The sequence below is a fragment of the Arvicola amphibius genome, chromosome 6 (assembly GCF_903992535.2).
Source record: "Arvicola amphibius chromosome 6, mArvAmp1.2, whole genome shotgun sequence".
Lineage (NCBI taxonomy): Eukaryota > Metazoa > Chordata > Mammalia > Rodentia > Cricetidae > Arvicola > Arvicola amphibius.
In genome coordinates this window covers 86817192-86832841 of record NC_052052.2, presented here as the reverse complement: position 1 = coordinate 86832841, position 15650 = coordinate 86817192, and the positions used below count along the sequence as shown (strand labels likewise).

General features: G+C 40.2%; 1 protein-coding gene across 2 annotated transcripts in view; it reads right to left on the bottom strand.

Annotated features, from left to right (window-relative positions):
* Window positions 1-14483, bottom strand: part of Kif5b (kinesin family member 5B) — a 48237-nt gene extending 33754 nt beyond the window's left edge. For both annotated transcript variants that reach the window (XM_038332923.2, XM_038332925.2), the window contains exons 1-2: window positions 13943-14483; window positions 7184-7271 (exon numbers count right to left, since the gene is read on the bottom strand). In XM_038332923.2, the coding sequence (XP_038188851.1) occupies window positions 7184-7271; window positions 13943-14068 (214 nt within the window). In that variant the 5' untranslated portion in view covers window positions 14069-14483. The remainder of the gene's footprint in view (window positions 1-7183; window positions 7272-13942) is intronic.
* Window positions 14484-15650: the final 1167 nt, after the last annotated feature.

The following is a 15650-nucleotide window of genomic DNA, read 5'->3' as shown; positions in this document are numbered from 1 at the left end:
AATGTGTGCACACCAGCACACACACAGACTTTAAAATAATAAAAATAGGAGCTGGAGAGATGGCCCAGTGGTTAAGAGCTCTGGCTGCTCTTCAGAGGCCCTGACTTCAATTCTCAGCAACCACATGGTGGTTTACAACCATCTACAATGAGACTATGGTGCCCTCTTCTGGCATGCAGGCAGAACACTGTATACATAATAAATAAATCTTTAAAAAAATAGTAATAATAAATCTTTAAAAAGTTAAGCTATATTTAATAGTAGCTTTCTGTAATGATCCATATAAGCAATTACTTTCAGGCCTTGATTACTTTCTGTGATCAATTAAGAAACAAATTTTAAGATCCACTGCTTAAGATCAACTTTCCAATATAAAGCTCATTTCATTACACTTATATTCCAAAGTCTTATTGTCTTAAAAGACAAAAACTGACCAGCAATGGTAGTACACATCTTTAATCCTAATGCTCAGGAGGCAGACCTCTGTGAGTTAAGAGACCAGCCTGGCCTACAAAGGGAGTTATAAAACAGCCGGAGCTACATAGAAACCCTGTCTCGGAAAACCAAAAAGACAAAAACCCTGTCAATTAATATACATGTATGAATTAGCTTTACAAACAGGCCTAATTAATTGCTCGCAAATCTCACAAACCCACCCATGAGTATTACACAATTCTGGTTTGAATGAGACTGGCCCCCACAGACTCATGTATCTGCATGCTTAGTCCCCGGTAGATGAGCTAAAGTAGGTAAGGATTAGGAGATGTGGTCTTGTTGGAAGAACGGTGTCACTAAAGGTTCACTTTGAAGTTTCAAAAGTCCAAACCACCAGGTACACGGTCACTCTGCCTGCCTACAGGTCAGGATGTAGCTCTTAGCTACTTCTCTGGCACCATGCCATCTATGTGAGTAGCTACGTTTCCCCACTACAATGATAATGGATTAACCCTCTGAAACTGTAAGCAGACCTCCAATTAAATGCTTTCTTTTCTCTCTCTCTCTCTCTCTCTCTCTCTCTCTCTCTCTCTCTCTCTCTCTCTTTCTCTCTCTCTCTCTCTCTCTCTCTTACAAAATGCTCCACAGGCTTGCCTAAAGCCCAATCTTTCTTATTTATTTATTTATTTATTTATTATGCATGCACTATTCTGTCTGTGTGTATGCCTGCAGGCCAGAAGAGGGCACCAGACCTCATTACAGATGGTTGTGAGCCACCATGTGGTTGCTGGAAATTGAACTCAGGACCTTTGGAAGAGCAGGCAATGCTCTTAACCTCTGAGCCATCTCTCCAGCCCCCTTAAATGCTTTCTTTTCTGAGTTATGCTGTGGAAAAATCTTTTTGTATACTGTGAAGATGTGTCTTTGCTAAGGTGCCTTCTGATTGGTTTAATAAAGAGTTGAATGGCCAATAGCTAGGCAGGAAGAGGTCAGGACTTCTGGGCAGAGAGAAAAGAGGATATGAATCTAGGCAGGAAAGAGATACCAGGAGACACCTAGAGGAAATAGGATGTGCAAGATGGAAGAGAGGTAATGCCACATATAAAGCGTAGATTAATGCAAATGGGTTAAATTTAAGTTATAAGAGCTAGTTAGGAAAAAGCCTAAACTACAGGTCAAGCTTTTGTAATTAATATTAAGTCTCAGTGTCACTATTTGGGAATTGGTGATACAAAGAAAAGTCTTACTACAGACTTGCCACAGTCATGGTGTCTCTTCACAGCAATACAATAACAAAGACACTAACTCAAAATAAATTTTGCTAAGAAATTATTAAAGATCTTGGGATCATTAACATACAAGAATCTTAAATGAAGGTTAGGGAGAAAGTTTTTTGGTTTTGTTTTGTTTTTCAAGACAGGGTTTCTCTGTGTAACAGCCCTGGTTGTCCTGGAACTCACTTTGTAGGCCAGGTTAGCCTCGAACTCAGAGTATGCACCTATCTCTGTCTCTGCTGGGATTAAAGCTGTGTGCCACCACTGCCTGGTTCAGGGTACCTTTTGATGTCAAATCTTCATTTTCATTGATTTTTGGTGCCCAAAGGGGGGGGGATATAAAACTGTGTTCTATAAGAAGTAAAAATAAAAGACTCTGGCCAACCAAGGTGGTGCACACCTTTATTCCTGGTGCTTAGGAAGCTGAGAAAGGCATATTTGTGAACTTGAGGCCAGCCTGGTCTACATAATGAGTTCTAGGACAGTCAGGGCTAGTAGAGAAACACTTTGGGGGAGGGGTGGGCATTGTCTACTAAAAATGGACAGTAGTAAAAGGAGCAGCTGGGGCGGTTGGTTTTGTTTGTTTACAGTGTTAGGAAAGAAAAGGTCTTGCCCAGGCTAGGCTAGCACGCTACTAGTGAACATTCTCAAAGCCCCTGGCTGTTTGTACTCATTTCGGAAAAGAAAACCAACCAACCAACCAACCAACCAACCAACCAACCAACCAACCAACCAACCCAAACCAAACCAACCAACCAAACCAAACCAAGTTCCAACACTGTACACATCCAGAAACACCATTAACTTAAAAAAAGAAGACATTAAGCCTGTTGTGATGGGTCCTATTTCAAGCTCCCCGTCCAAAGATCTCAGCACAGAGGCTGTAAACAGGTAAAAATAAAATGCTGTGGATCCTGAGTGGCTGCAGCAGGCAGTGGGCCATAAGACCATGCTGCAGGACTGGGGGCAGGCAGCAGGCCCCAGAGCAGCCAGTCCCAGGCAGCGGAGACATGGATAGGCGCACCATGCAGAGTGAGGTTGGATATTTATTTAGTGGGTTATAGAGGAAAAAGAGAGAAGGGGAGAAGAGCAGAAGGGGGGGGAGAAGGGAGAGAAGGAAGCTGCTTTTTCGAGATGGAAAAAAGAAAGACACTCAGGCTGCAAGCAGGAAGGAATATCTGCCTGCTGCAGCAGAGGGGGATGGGCTTATCTCTTAAAGGGACAGGACAGATCATTACAGAGGCCATTCTGGAGGACCTTGTGGACAGAGGGGATAGAGGGGAAAAAGGCATTATTACTTAGTTCCCAGTCAAGATATTTAATAAACTACAAATATTGAAACTTACTTTGAAAACCTTTTACTTTTTTGTTATTCTTTTTGTGGTTTTATTTTTGTAATATCAGGGACTGAACCAAGAGTCTTGTGCATGGCAGGCAAGCGCTGAGCTACGCCTTCAATGCTCTTTTTATTTTGCACCAGCGCTCTTTTCTGGTTAATTTATTTATTTAGTGGCACTGGGGACTGAACCTAGAGTTTTGTGTATGGCAGACAAGCACTCTGAACTATATTACATTTCCCAAAGTTCTTTTATTTTTCAAGGGAATAAAATCATTTCTTGAGTCACATTTATAACATATGGGATACTAACACCTATGCAATTCTAAAGAATTCTAAAGAAGCAGGGCAAACAGTATCAGACCCATTCTAACTTACTTTATACATTAAATGCTCAATAGGCCCATGTCAAACTCCCTTACTCAAGATCTTTCAACCAATCACATATCTAAATGTACAATTCAATGTTTTAATAGAACTTTTAAAAAGATCCTTTCTGAAGCTGGAGAGATAGTGTAGCAGTTAAAAGCTCTTCCAAGACCTGGGGTTCAATTCTCAGTACCCATATAGAGGCTCAAAAGTATAACTAGCTCCAGGGGATCCAATGCCTCTTTTGGCTTCTGCAGACCCCAGGCACACAAGTGTGGCACAGTCATACATGAAGGCATAACACCCAAACACATAAAATAAAATTAAAATATTTTTTTTCTTTAAAAAAATTTTTTTTAATGATTTATTTAACTTTATTTATGTGCATTGGTGTGAAGGTGTCAGATCCCCTGGAACTGGATTTTCAGACAGTTGTGAGCTGCCATGTGGGTGCTGGGAATTGAACCTGGGTCCTCGGGAAGAGCAGTCAGTGCTCTTAACCACTGAGCCATCTCTCCAGCCCCAAAATTAAAATATTTTAAAACAACAAAAGTAAAAATATCCTTTCACTATATGATCTAAATTATCCTGCTACCTCACAATTAGAACTAAGTATTTATAAGTAAATGTCTACATAATACATTTGCCAGACTATATATAGTTGTCTAACACCGGGGCAATAAATGCATATATGTAACAAACACATCTGAGACTTAAAGCACAGTTTTTAAAATTTTACATAATTACAGAGACTGTAAACTATGTAATGTTTAAATATCTACTAAGCACTCACTATTATCTATGTTCTTTGGAGTGTGAAAAAGGCAGCAAATGCTAAGATTATACGTAAGCATTCAACTATGGCAACAGCAATTGCATTTTTATCAGTTAGAAACAGTATCAAGAGGAACTAGTTTTAGGATTTCTGAGGACCTACCAAAACATAAAACACAGGTATCAAGTCTCTTGCACAAGATGACAGGTTTGCATATGACCTATTTATACCCTCTCATTTACTTAAATCATCTAATTATCTACTAAATGTAAACCAATGCTACATAGTTGTTACACTGTATTGTTTAAGGAATAATGAACAGGGTAGTAGGTTATATACGTTTGGTATGACATAATCTTATTTTTCAAAGACTTTTGACCTGAGGTTGACTGTAATAATTTTTCAAATCTTCAAATCTACTCCAGACTTTGCTTTTTATAATAATTTTACTGCCAACATTTTTCAATATAATGTGCAGGAAAAAAAAAAGAGTTCTATAGTGAATACTCTTGTGATCAAGACTTTGCACTAACACCATTTTACTGTTTGCTTTAGTCTTACTAAAAAAAGATGGAATCCAATAACCTCTTCTGGCCTCCATGAGCTCCTGTACACCCATGACATCCATTCACACAGACAAACAGAAATAGATCAATGGATGGACAGACATACAAAAGCACACACTAAAAATAAAAATCTGTTTTAAGAAGCAAAATAGCAATTGAGAAGATATCGGAGGTTAACCTCTGACCTCCACATAAAACACATACACCAAGTAGGTCACAAAGAACACAATATAATTATAGTCCATTATACACTCTTTGGGAAATTATTGATGCTAGAACACAGTATAATACCATTGTTCCTCTCTGTTGCAGTTACAAAACAAATTAATCTTTCCTCATTTTACAAACATTTCAGCACCCAGTTCATTGCCTCTTACCAATACTACTCCCACTCTAATTCTTGGTGGATTTAAAGTCCATACAGTATATGATCTGACTGAGACACTAACTGTCCTCTCCAATACTTAATATGATTGCCAATTTTAGAATGAGACCCTGACCTTTCATTACTAGCTAACCACACCACTACTATAACCTTAATTTTAAATATTTACCTTCTATTAACACCTGACTGAAGGAGTCCAAGAATCCTTTTGTCTTCTGGAATCTATAACCTACTACCCTTTTTATCAGTTTGTTATGCCTTTTAGACCGAGAGTCTTAATATGTAGCCACAGGATGGTCTGGAACTCCCTAGATAGCCCAGGTTGTGGTAATCCTCCTGCCTCTTCCTCCCAAGGGCTGAGATGACAGGCATACCCAGTTTGCCCATTAATACTACCATCTTTTCTCACTGTCTTTCATGGACCCTCATACTATAACTTCCCTTAGCTACCATGGTACACCAATAGAAATGTTACAGTGACAATACCCTCACTGCTCTTGACTTTCTTCTCTCCCGTTTTGTCCTTGCCCGCTAAAACTCCAAATGGGTAAATTTAATTCTTCTGGAAATTAAATTCAAATGGGCCCTTAACGCTGCCTAGCAATGATTCTACATGCCCCAATCCATCCATTTCATTGTCTGATCCTCTATAGAACCACCTCCCATTCCTTACTCTTTGTGATGATTTTTTTTTTTTTTGTTTTTGTTTTTGTTTTTCGAGACAGGGTTTCTCTGCAGCTTTTTTAGAGCCTGTCCTGGAACTAGCTCTTGTAGACCAGGCTGGCCTCGAACTCACAGAGATCCGCCTGCCTCTGCCTCCCGGGTGCTGGGATTAAAGGCGTGCGCCACCACCGCCCGGCTCTTTGTGATGATTTTTGTCTCTGACATTCAATATACAATATGTAATTATTGTGAAAAGAATGCCTGTAGTTTTCCCCATCACATTTATAAACCTGCTTTTTTCTCTAAACTCAGCCTTCTCTTGTTATTAAGATGTACTAGCTCTGCTATTTAATCCTAACTCATTCCCTTTTTTTTTTCTTTTTTGAGACAGAATCTCATTGTGTAGACTCGACTGGCCTGAAACTTACAATATAGACCAGGCTACCTTTGAGCTCACAGAGATTTGGCTACCTCAGTTCTTCAAGTCCTGGATTTAAAGACCTGTGCCACCATGCCTGGCCTTTATTAATTTCTATTTATATTAAATCCCAATATGTCTGGTAAATATCTTAAGATTTTTGCTTGAAACTAAGCACTTTTAGAACTGTCAATAAATATAATAATCATAACTATTTAATTGTAAAAGCCCTTTGATAAAAGGCATTTTTACAGTAAACAGGAACTTCAGCTAATCATTCAGAACCCTCTCTGCTCTCAGAGTTCTATGGTCTTAGAAAACATAAAACTGAAAAACACTCTGGTAGGTGTCACTTTCCTTTCAACCCTTGGCAAACCCTAATAAATTTTTTGCTAATGACCATAAGGTAAGCCTTTGAGGAAGGAACAATGGAATAGGAAAAAAAATTTCCTAACTGGAAAATTATCTAGCTACTCTGTTCCATTTTTACACTACTACCTTGGAAATTCTCCCATGAATAGTGAAAAGAAACTCACTTCTCAAGAATACACTGAAAGAGGGGCTGGAGAGATGGCTCAGAGGTTAAGAGCATTGCCTGCTCTTCCAAAGGTCCTGCGTTAAATTCCCAGCAACCACATGGTGGCTCACAACCATCTGTAATGAGGTCTGGTGCCCTCTTCTGGCCTGAAGGCATATGTTGTATACTAACTAACTAACTAACTAACTAACTAACTAAATAAAAAGAATACACTGAAAGAGTCTTCACTAGGCGCAATATATGAGAATGTGGCAATTGAAAATACAACAGGTTAACTAATAGTATTAATATTTTTGTTACTGTAACTTCTAATTAACGCAGGTAAAAGGGGTATTAAAAAGAAAAAGCAAATTGGGAAATGGGAAAGATCACAAACCAAATTTTACTTATTGCTGGGATAGAACTTGACAAGTTAAACATTTACCTTTAACAATTTTTTTTGCACAATCATTGTACACCTGTTCTTGAGATGTGCTTGACTGGAACACACGATCAAATGCATAAGGTTTGGACTGAAAAATAAAAGCAAAAGTATTATATAAATTACAAATGAGTGGACATTTTTAAACTCAAAGACACCTTGACATTCTTTAAAAACAGTATGGACATTAGAAAATTAGCTCCACTAAACAAGAACATCTGTTTTTGCTCTCGTTGTACCCCAGGATCTATTCTGACAAGTACTGAGATTCAATTTTCATTTTCTACGCCCCCCTTCCACTTGCTATCCATAACTCCACTTTTGAATGCTAGCCTGTCAGCTTTCCTCAGCTTCTTTAAAAGCACTGTTTGGAGACAGGTTTCACTAAACTGTCCAAGCTGGCCCTGAACATGAGACTCTCTTGGCTCAACTCCCCAAGTAGTTTGCACTACAGGTCTTCACCTCCAGTACTGGCTTCCATTTTCAATACTAATATTACTTTGCAGATAAGAAAAATAAACAGGCACAAAAATTGTTGTTAATAATAAAATTATAAAAAGTCTGCCAATTAAAATTTTTTCACTAGCTTTGATTCAGCTTTTCATTCTTTCATTTAACAAATATTTACAGAATGCAGATGCCATACTGACCAAGACAGATTTTGTTTCAGTGGAAGCTTAAATAACAGTGGGGTCCACACGACACAATGAAGTGACTACAGTACTTAACTGACATACTGAGAGCACACAAAGAGAGCAGGAGAATGTCAGACCCTCAGAGAAAAACATCTGACTCACTAGCCCGCTTTTCACTATTAGCCATAATGCCAGCTGAGTTGATGTGAGGAAGGGGTACAGGCTTTGCTAATAAGATGCTTCAAGAGCCTGGGGTCAAAAGAAGCTTGTAACATTCAAGAAACAAAAGTCTGAAGTAGTAGGAGCAAAGATCAAATTCAAATTTCAACCCAGGAAAAATGACATCATATTTTGAAAGTCCTTTAAACCTTGTGGATTCCTTGTGGAAAGTAGTATGAACGCTGAGGACCATAGAACCACACCTGGAGAAACACTTAGTCTAAAGGAGCCTGCCAAGCCTGATGACACGCTTTCATCCCCTGGTACTCATGGTAGGTAGGAGGCCTAGTAACTACTCTATAATGTTAAATTGGCTTTTTTTCCTAGAGTCATAACTGCTGTATACTTTGGGATCCAGCTTTTTATCCTTTAGGAAAAACTAGGGAGCAGGCAGGTATATACCTAGACAGTCTGTCCCTCCTTTTCTCATTTTAGAGACCTGTTCTCCTAAGTAATTATACTATTCCTACTAGTGTTCAACCCATTTTAAAAATTAAAATTAAAAATTAAAGCTGCAGAGATACTCAGCAGTTAAGAGCACTGGTTGCTCTTCCAGAGGACCCAGGCTCAATTCCCAGCACCCATGGCAGCTCACAACTATCTGTAATTCCAGTTCCAGGGAGTCTGGTACCCTCACACTGACACCAATGAACTAAAAATAAGTAAAATATTTTTAAACTAAATCTTCTTAGACTCACTGACAAATTTTCTGCTCTACTTGATTGTTTCTTATTCTTTCCCAACCTATAAGCTGACCTTTGAAGTCAGTGCTCTACTGCTGACCCTGGTACTAACCTGACCTTTGTTACTGGGTATTTCTCAGCTCACAACTACCTTTCCTTGAGGTTCATGCATTTTATATTCTGATTTTTCTTAATCAAAAAACTAAAATACGTCAGGTGGTGGTGGTGCACACCTTTAATCCCAGCATTCGGAAGGCAGGTGGCTCTCTATGAGTTCGAGGCCAGTATAATCTACAGAGTGAGTTCCAGGATAGGCTCCATAGCTACACAGAGAAGCCCTATCTCAAAAATTAAAAAAAGAAAAACAAAATTAAAAAAAATACATTTATTTGTGTGTGTGCATCACTGCACAAACATTCAGGACAACTTGGAGGAATTGGTTCTTTCCAACCACTGAAGATTCTCAATATCTTGCAGACTTAATGCTTTATATAAAAGTAAACAAGCACATCTATCTAATTAGCATGCAACACTGTATTCATCTTTAATAAGTAGTATCAAAAGAATGCTTTAAAATATTTTTATGGTTATCAGTACATGTCTGATACTTTTAACTGTTTTATATACCCATATACCATAAGCACCATAAGAATCTCTTTGGCAAGTGGGAAAAGTTTAAGAAGCCCTGATCTACAGGAATATCTATCCCAAACCTTCTCTTTTCCCTGTGACTTTCTACTAGTCTAGTCCGCTTGCAAATGGTGGTCATATAATGCAGCTCCGAATCATATAAAATGGTGATCTGCTAGGAGGCCCCTGAGAAAGTCTTACTTCCCTGATAAGAGGGACCACCCAATTGGAACTGCTTTCTTCTTCTTGGAATAAAATCTAAGCTGCAGCATCCATCTTGTAAATGCAACTATAATAATCAAAAGTAACTAAGCATGACAGACGATAATAGAGTCTTGGAAGCAGCAGCAATATGAACCTATTTCTAAAATTTCTATGAGAAAAATATAGGTTTACTTATTTAAGCCCCAGTTGTTTTCCCTCAGCAACTAGAAACATTCCTAATTGGACTCCATTTGCGAATCAATTTAAAATAGTATCGATTTTGATTATTCTGTGATGTGGGATTTCCCTCTGTATGCTATGAATGTTTTATTACCATTGGTTAATAAAGAACATGCTTCAGCCTGTAACAGGGCAGAATATAGCCAGGCTGGAAGAGATAGGGAGAGAGAGAGAGAGAGAGAGAGAGAGAGAGAGAGAGAGAGAGAGAGAGAGAGAGAGAGAGAGAGAGGCCAAACAGACGCCATGTACTCGCTGAAGGGGACAGATGCCAGAACTTTACCAGGTAAGCCACAGACTTGTGGCGATACACAGAATAATAGAAATGGGTTAATTTAAGATGCAAGAGTTAATTATTAAGAAAGCCTAAAATAATAGGCCAAGCAGTGTTTTAATTAATATAGTTTCTGTGTGATTATTTCGGGTCTGGGCGGCTGGGAAGCAAGTGGTCTCCCTTTACAAAAGTAATCCTTTTGCTAAGATGCTACTGACATATTAACATTCAATCCCATATACACGGGTTTGTTAAAAAGATAGTTTGTTATTTTACTTGTTTGACAAAACAATCTTTTTGGACTGAAGTTCTAAGATATTAATTTTGAGACTGCAAAATGGCTCAGGAGTTATCTCCTACTATTCTTCTAGAGAACCTGACTTCCGTTCCTAACATCCATGTCAGGCAGCTTACAATAGCCTGTAACTACCTCCTGGCAACCCAATGCCCTTTCCTGGCCTCCATGGGTACCTGCATGCATGCATACATGCATACACATATGCACTCACATACACTCCAATGAAAGAAAAATAAATCATTAATTTTACTATGCAAGGCAAATGTTATTAAAGATAAAGTTATGAATTTACTAACTGAATCTGGCTTCTTTGGAAATCAAGACCATGTGAACGAAAATTTTACAGTGAAGACATATCTCTATCTTTTGAATAAATTAAACAAAGAAAACATAAATCAGGTCTTACGGGTTTTTTTCAGTTCACTTCTTTGACTTATACACATTATGCAATCTATACCTCTGTGTTTTCGAAATCACTCTATTTTACAAGCTCTAAATCACAAGAAGCATCCATACCTGACTTAGCCTTCAAGGGGATAAATCCAAGGAGTGAGTTTAACTGAACTGCATCATACCTTAGATTTCTTGAATGACTGCCATGTGAGGTTGCACAGATCAAACCAAATTTGGTCATAAAGAAGGGATATGCTACCGATAGGAATTCTGAACCAGTGATCTTTCAGACTGCAGGGTGTGCTAGATTTTCCTTTGACATGATGGTAAGTAAGGACGTCTCTTTCCTCTCTCAAGGTTTAAACATAAAACCAGCATTGAGATGTAAGTGCAAGTTGTGTTCTGCTTGAGGCAAGTAAGGAAATGGGCAAGATAATCTAATTAGTTTTAATTCCCTTTTAATGTCAATGAATTACAGTAGGCTGGCTTCTGTTCTGGTAGCCTGAACAATATACCATATAAGGAATATGATTAGAAGACATTTAACTCTGCAGACACAGTCCATATCTTTTTTATCAGGTTCAGGATCCAATAAAATGATTAAAATAAATCATGTTTTATGACTTTTTTCAATCTGGTTCTTTGACATAGAGATGTCCATTTCATTCCTTAAATTCCTTTATGCACTCCCAAAGAGGCTTTTAAAATACAATTCACCAAAAAATTGACTACAAAGACCCTAGTATATTAATATAGTTGGTATTTGTAAGAAATCAGTTCCTAAAATAATGAATGAAACATATTACATATTTTCAGTGTCCTTAATTTTCCCTTGGTTTTATAGTTTACTTTTCCATGTACTTTTTACCCATCATCTACCCAAAGTTTCTATCCGTCACTTAGACATGTTTATATTATTTACAGAAACTTTGAAGCAGAAATTATGAACAACTTTTCCCAAAGGAAAGAACCTAAAATAAATGTACTTTCAGTAGTGGTGACTATCTTTCGTTTCTTTGTGTATTATATGCCAAATTTGGCCCACACTAGAAAATTACTTTCTAACATAATCTCTCTCAACTCCCCCTCTCTCCCTGGGGGTGGGGTGGTTGTTCACATGTAGCCCAGGCTAAATTCATCCTGTGTTTGGAGTGCTGAGATTAAGAGTGTAAATTACCACCCAGGCTTTTAAAAACAAAACAGGTGCTCAAGATTCTCTTGTCTCAGACTCACATGTTCTGTGACTACAGGTGTGTGAGCCACCATAACTTAAGACATAACTGTATATCCTAAATTTTGGCATTCCAAGCAAAACAATCTTAGCAGTATTTATAGATTTGTTTAAACATGCACAAACCCCCAGAGAATAAAGACTATCTTAATAAAAGTGGAAAATGAAATACATCTTTAATTGTCTAAACCACCGCTGACACTGAATAATCAATCATAGATCCTAAGGAATTAGTAGCCCCAGGTTTGATAACTAATCCTGGCATCGAAAGTTTCTACTGACTAAAAGTTTCTACTGACTGTAGGCACAATGCACACACATTCACACACCCCACCCCCACTCCCAGGCGCCTAAAGAAAAGGAGGATCCCTACACTTAACTTCCCTTCCTTACTATGATGTCATTTATAGCAAGGCATCTTGAGGACTTATTAACAAAGAACCAGCCTGATAATCATCACACAGCACTAGCTGGCAGACCTAGCGGTTTTTTTTTTTTCCTGACAAAACCTACCAAGATGCGGCACTAACACATTCAACTTCCGAAACTGAACTTTGGAAACCTGTGCATTAACACATTAACATTAACTTCAGTATTATCTTCAGGCCAATGCTTTCAATCACCAATGGCTTGTCTCCTGTGACTGCTCTGTCCTATTTCTATATTAAGTAGTCTAAACGATAGACTAAATATAAAATTCCACTCAAGGAAACAATTGAGAGTAAAAACCTGACATTAAAAATTGAATCCTAATAATGCATGCTTAATGCACATGGCATTATCACTAAGATAAATTTTCTTTTTAGTTTAGCTGGCTATTCTGTATACAGGCAAAATCTTATTTACTTTTAATCTTTAATTCAGAATATTGTCTCCAGAGAACTTGCAATGCTGGATATGAAATATTCTCATCAACTCAGTCACATTTTACACTACAAAGTATTATTTACTACTTCTCAGATTACCAAGATCAACTTTCTCCAAAATAGATTGTATTTGTACTAATATGAATCTAATAATAGTGATTTCCTCCCTTTATAAGGTCTTCACAACACTTTGCTATTCCATAAAACCCAGTAAAGAGTAAAATTCTACATCTTTCTGATACTTATTTGGCCCAATCTGAGTCCATTTATATCTACTATAACATTAGACATAATTACTAATTTCGAAGAAAAGCCACTATTTCTTTTTACAGGCCTTAATTTCCCCACTTATTACTGTTAACATGAAAAGTCTATAAAGGGTGAACATTTGAGATGCAAGCATACTGTAGTTGCCGTTTCTCCTCCCCTAAGATTTCAACGCCAGAAGCAAGTTCCTTAAAACTTAAAACTAGGTATCTATTATTTACCGTACAGTACATTGGGGCCCACAGCTCAGTGATCTGGATGAACTCTCAATTCTTATTAATTTGGAGGTAGTGCACATCATCAACAGCATCAGGAACAATAAGCACACACAGACACACACGAATGAATACATCCTAAACTAGACTCTAGAGTCCCAGGAGGAGAGTATCCTAACATACAGACACATGCAAACAGACAGACAACTGGCTCCCGGGACGTAGCCTCCAAGAGAGCCCTAGGGAGGAGACTATCCTAACACACACACACACACACACACACACACACACACACACACACACACACACACACACAAATAAATGTGCCCTAAACCAGCTCGTGAGACGTAGCCTCCAGAGTCCCAGGTGGGGGAATATCCAGGCTAAAAGACACCCCCCAGCTTCCACGGTTTAGAACTGGATTTGGGGGTGACGCTCGAACCACACGGAGTCACCGGAACAGGTTCGTCCTTCTCTGGCCTTCTGAACCCGCAAATCTGCCTCGCAAGAGCGAGCACTGCCCTGCTCCCTCCCGGCTTCGCGACAGGCCACGTCCCAGAACTCACCGCCCTTCCCGACCTCACGCGACGTGGGTACAAGGGCCACTCACCGCGATCATCACCGTGTCTTCTCCCTGGAACTTAGCGACATACTTGTCGCCACGGTTCACCTCGGACTCGTTGAGAGGTCTGAAGCGACACATCACTTTGATGTTGCACTCCGCCGGGTCCGCCATCTTTCTGGTAGCCGGGGCCGCAGGCCGGGAGCCACTCCCCGCCGCTCAGTCTTGGGGTAAGCGGCGGGAGCCGAGGGGCAGGGGTCGCGAGGGCCGGGAGGGCCGGGCTCCGCAGCGCCGCGCACCCCGGGCAGCGCCGGGCAACGAGACCGAAGCGCTCTCGCCGGCAGCCCGCGCCCGAAGCTCACTTCCGCTCCATCATGGCGACCATTGGCGGCGGCGCCCGCAGTCTGGGCGCTCCTCGCACTCCCTCAGTGGCCTCCGCAGGCTGCAGGACTGGAGAGCAGCGCCGTCCTCCCTTCCTGGGAGGGGCAGCCGGGCCCAGCGCTCGGCCCACTAGCCGATCCCCGCGACTCGCCGGCTTTCGGGCAGCTGACGCTCGAACCCTCCAAAGGCCGCAGACCCCGGGCCGGCTGCAGGCTGGGCGGGCGGGAGGAGCACTGCGCAGGCGCAGGGAGAGGCCGGGCACCCAATCATAGCCCGCGCCGGGTCGCAGGCCACCTCGGCTCCACCTCGGCTCCACCTCGCTCCACCTCGGCTGCCGGTTTAGGCTTCAGAACAAGTTTTCCTGCAAGTTGAGGAGCCGAGGGCGCTGTGGGATTCTTTATAACTCAGGAAGCTCCACTTCTTTTTCTTTGGAGAAGTTTGTTTTAACCACTTAATGGTGTTGTTTAATTTAGTATGACACCAGATCTCTCTCTTTTTTTTTTTTTTGACACCAGATCTCTAAAAGAAAGCGTTTGCTTTCATTTTGGCCACTGTTGGTTTGGTTTTGTTTTTTAGATTGCTTTGCCATAACCGGGGAAATTTGAATTAAGGGTGGGGCATGACCCTGGTGCAGCAGGTACTCCCCCATCCCCGCCCCACGCGCGCCCTTTTCAGTATGAGTTGGAGAAACATAACAAAGGAGAAGTTTCTTTAATGAAAAACGTTTTCGAAGAGATATGGAACAGAAGGGTGGAATGGAAGAAGAACCTCTCTCTCACTCTTCACCTTCAGCTACCCAGGACTTGACCATCACACTGGTGGACCACAGCATCCCGAAGGTATTCTTCAGTAAATTCCCACCACCCGGAAACTGCAACACAGAGGAATGAAAACTGGTTGCTTAAGATTGTGCCTTTAAAGATCTAGGATCTAGGCCCTAAATTAATGTGTGAATTACATATCTAAGAAAAACAGTCCGGAGGCTTGAGTTGTAGGTCAGGCATGGTGCTTGCTTAGAAAGCAGGAGGCCCTAGCTTCGACCCCTTGCACTGTAAAAAACAAACAAATGACTTAGCATTCTCTTCTCAGAAGAAGAATACCACAAAACTCTATGTGGAAAAGGTTCTGAGGTGCTGCAATGGAAAATGCTTCAAGGATAATTAGAAACCTTTCCTTATGGTTTCCAGACTTTTCTGGGAAAATGAACCATGGAACTATGGAAAACTCCATTGACCCCTGAGCTCACTGGAACATTCTAGCACCTCTGAAAACAAATCCAGAGTTCAATAGAGTCAACCTGATTGTCTCCTGCAATGGAGGAGTGCTGCAGGACAATGGTCTTGTACCCTGTCACTTGTATAGTTTTAATAAAATG